General features: G+C 47.2%; 1 protein-coding gene across 5 annotated transcripts in view; it reads right to left on the bottom strand.

Annotated features, from left to right (window-relative positions):
- LOC103471261 (A disintegrin and metalloproteinase with thrombospondin motifs 2-like) overlaps positions 1-1,858 on the bottom strand; it is a 128,285-nt gene extending 126,427 nt beyond the window's left edge. For 3 of the 5 annotated variants that reach the window (XM_017307183.1, XM_017307184.1, XM_008420140.2), the window contains exon 1: positions 1,555-1,858. In XM_017307183.1, the coding sequence (XP_017162672.1) occupies positions 1,555-1,642 (88 nt within the window). In that variant the 5' untranslated portion in view covers positions 1,643-1,858. The remainder of the gene's footprint in view (positions 1-1,554) is intronic. The other 2 variants (XM_017307187.1, XM_017307188.1) reach the window with 1 other exon arrangement.
- Positions 1,859-2,803: the final 945 nt, after the last annotated feature.

Raw genomic sequence — 2,803 nt, 5'->3', positions numbered from 1 at the left:
ATAGATAGATAGATAGATAGATAGATAGATAGATAGATAGATAGATAGATAGATAGATAGATAGATAGATAGATAGATAGATAGATAGATAGATAAAAAATCAACTGTAGTAGCACAAAGGATTTACAGCAGTGTCAGCTGCTGTAATAATTGCAGTACAAATACAAGAGGGCTGATTACAAATACATGGCACAAGAAGAAATGTATAAAACCATGTATCATATTCCATCCAATTTACAACCATGCGTTACTTTTCATTTGCCTTACAAAGTCTAAAATTTAAAAATGCATTTAAATTTTAGGTTGCAATTTGACAAAGTATGAAAAGGTTCAGGGGAGTGAATAATTTTGAAAGAGGCTCTGCTCAGACTTTGGGGTGGAGAGAGGGGGGGGGGGGATTTGAACCCCCACTCCCAAATTATCATATTATAATCCCCTCCAATTGTACCCCTTCCATGCAGACGCAGGAGCAGACCCCACCCATGCACCCAGAGGCGACCCCGACGCTCTGGTTGCGTGCATTTGGAAACGGCAGCCTCAGCAGTGAGCGCTGCGCTGCTGACACCTTCTGTGCCCTTCCACCGACAACAGGAAACCCGGAGCAAGATCAAGGTGCTAATTGCAGCTTTCTCACGCTGCTTCATCACTGTCAAACTGCCCGACTTCAAAAAAAGAAGAAGAAGAAGATGAAGAAGGAGGAGGGAAAGCATTCGTGCAAACACGGTATTAAACCGACCTAATATGTCAGGCACGCATCATCTTTCTTATAATAAATAGTTTGCATTTTTTTTAAAAGCGTTACTTTGGATAAATTACTGATGCTCTTACGTTATTATCTGTGGTTCACACGTGACAGTGACCTTACAGGTAACACTACAGAGATGCTCCCACACCTACTGATGATACACACGCAAACACCGTGAGCCAAGGCCGTTTCATGGTGCCAGTGTTTATCCAGGAGTCAGGTGTGTCGCCTCCCTACAAGCATCTCTCCGGCGCACTCATCAAGTCTAAATGCATAAAGTTTGCTGACTGATGAAATCAAGCGCACTCTCTTAATCCCTCTTGGACCTCTCTATGTTTGGGGGAACGATTTGATAATAGTGTGATCAATAGGCTGAAATCCGACGCCATGCGTCCTGTCACAGATCGATAGATGCGACAACGGCCGAATCAGATAACGTTACGGCTACTTCCCCTGCAAAACCCGACAGTGTGATCGGAAAATCCGGTGCTTCTCTAATAGAAGAATTGAATCCAGTGAATGGATGGGAGAGAGGGAGAGGAGGAAGAGAGAAAATCACAACACTGCTTGCAGTTGCACCGCCAAGGGACCCTCGGAAAGTACGCGCACACAGCAGGACGCACAGAAGTTGCAAATTGTGTTATTTTGGGGAAAGAAGCTGAAAAGGCAGGTCTAAGAGGAAGCAAGAATGAGAAAACCGGACAGTTTGGAGCGGAGTTCCGGGGAGCGCTCAGAGGAGCCCCGCTGATAAGAGATCAGATCAGATACGGAGTATAAACACTGGCCACGTTTGGCTGTACTGTACTCACCAACGCTACTGGCGATGTAAAGGCCGCTGGTGTGCAGCAGGAAGGCCGGCAGAATAATTAGGACAGTCAATCCTGGCGAGAGAGCCATGGCAGCTCCGAACTGCGCAGGTGAGAGAGTGGGACTCCGGGCTCCAGTGTGGTGAAGTTCCCCCGCCTGGCGCGACCAGCCACGCCACGACAGCAACAGCACAGCAGCCCGCAACTAGACTGCCAAGTGCACCGGGAAAGACGGAGCTCTCCTCCTCTCTCTCCCTCTCTCTTTCCCTCGGTGTCTCTCTCTCCCTTTCGCTCTCTCTCTCCTTCTTTCAGTCGAGGTCTCTCACTCTCTCCCCTCTCTCACTCAACTCTTCCTTTTCTTTCCGCTCCACGTCTCTCTCTCTCTCTCTCCCTCCTCCCCTGCCGCCTTGACACTCGCACCGGGCACTGAGCTCCCACCCACAGCCCGTGTGTGTAAGTGTGTGAGATGGGGAGATGTTTCACGGAGCGCTGGCCCACTGACAGACAGGCCCGCTGACAGCTCGCTGCTTCATCACACCTCCAGCGCGAGAGGGGCCTCGGCCTAAAGTCGTTTTTTTACAACTTGGCCACTCTTTCCAGGTTCATAACTACAGTTCAGCGCTCCGCTCCAGCGGTCCCCGATACGCTGCAAGCCTTTTCATAAACTTTGAATATTCAGCTAGCCGTCCTGGACTGGCTGAGCACCAGCGCCCCTTGCGGCCGCCTGCGGGAAACGTGCTGGGTATTTGCAGGACCCAAGGGTCCAATTTACAGGCAGAGAAAGGAGAGCTCCTTCCAGTCCTTCCTAGCATGCATTGCCCTCATTTAGCACATCATTTACCCTTGTTGACTACAAAACTCTTGAAACACATATGTGCATTATAATTTAAACAGACACGGGCAAAAAACTATTAGTGTTCCTATAATTTGTGAACATTTCATAGGAGTTAGATGTAATGGAGTAACAAAGTAAATCCGTATTTGAAGTAAACTTTTAAGTTTTTCTTTTTTTTTTTAATAAAGTATACATCTTCCTGTAAAGTGTGCAATGGTTTCAGCTTCTGTTACTATAATACTGATACAATCCAGTGCAACCCATCTAACACTAATCATTAGTGAAAGTTGGCAATGGCAGCATCATGCTGCAGGGAAGCTTTTCTTAAGTTTTCCTTGGAAAGTAGAATAAACTCATAACTTTGTGGGGCCACCATTCACTGAAGTCACACCTGAAAGTGTTTCAGGCCACGTCTTT

Source organism: Poecilia reticulata, linkage group LG10 (assembly GCF_000633615.1).
Source record: "Poecilia reticulata strain Guanapo linkage group LG10, Guppy_female_1.0+MT, whole genome shotgun sequence".
Lineage (NCBI taxonomy): Eukaryota > Metazoa > Chordata > Actinopteri > Cyprinodontiformes > Poeciliidae > Poecilia > Poecilia reticulata.
Note: the sequence above shows the minus strand (reverse complement) of the source record. Positions and strands in the feature narration are given on the sequence as shown.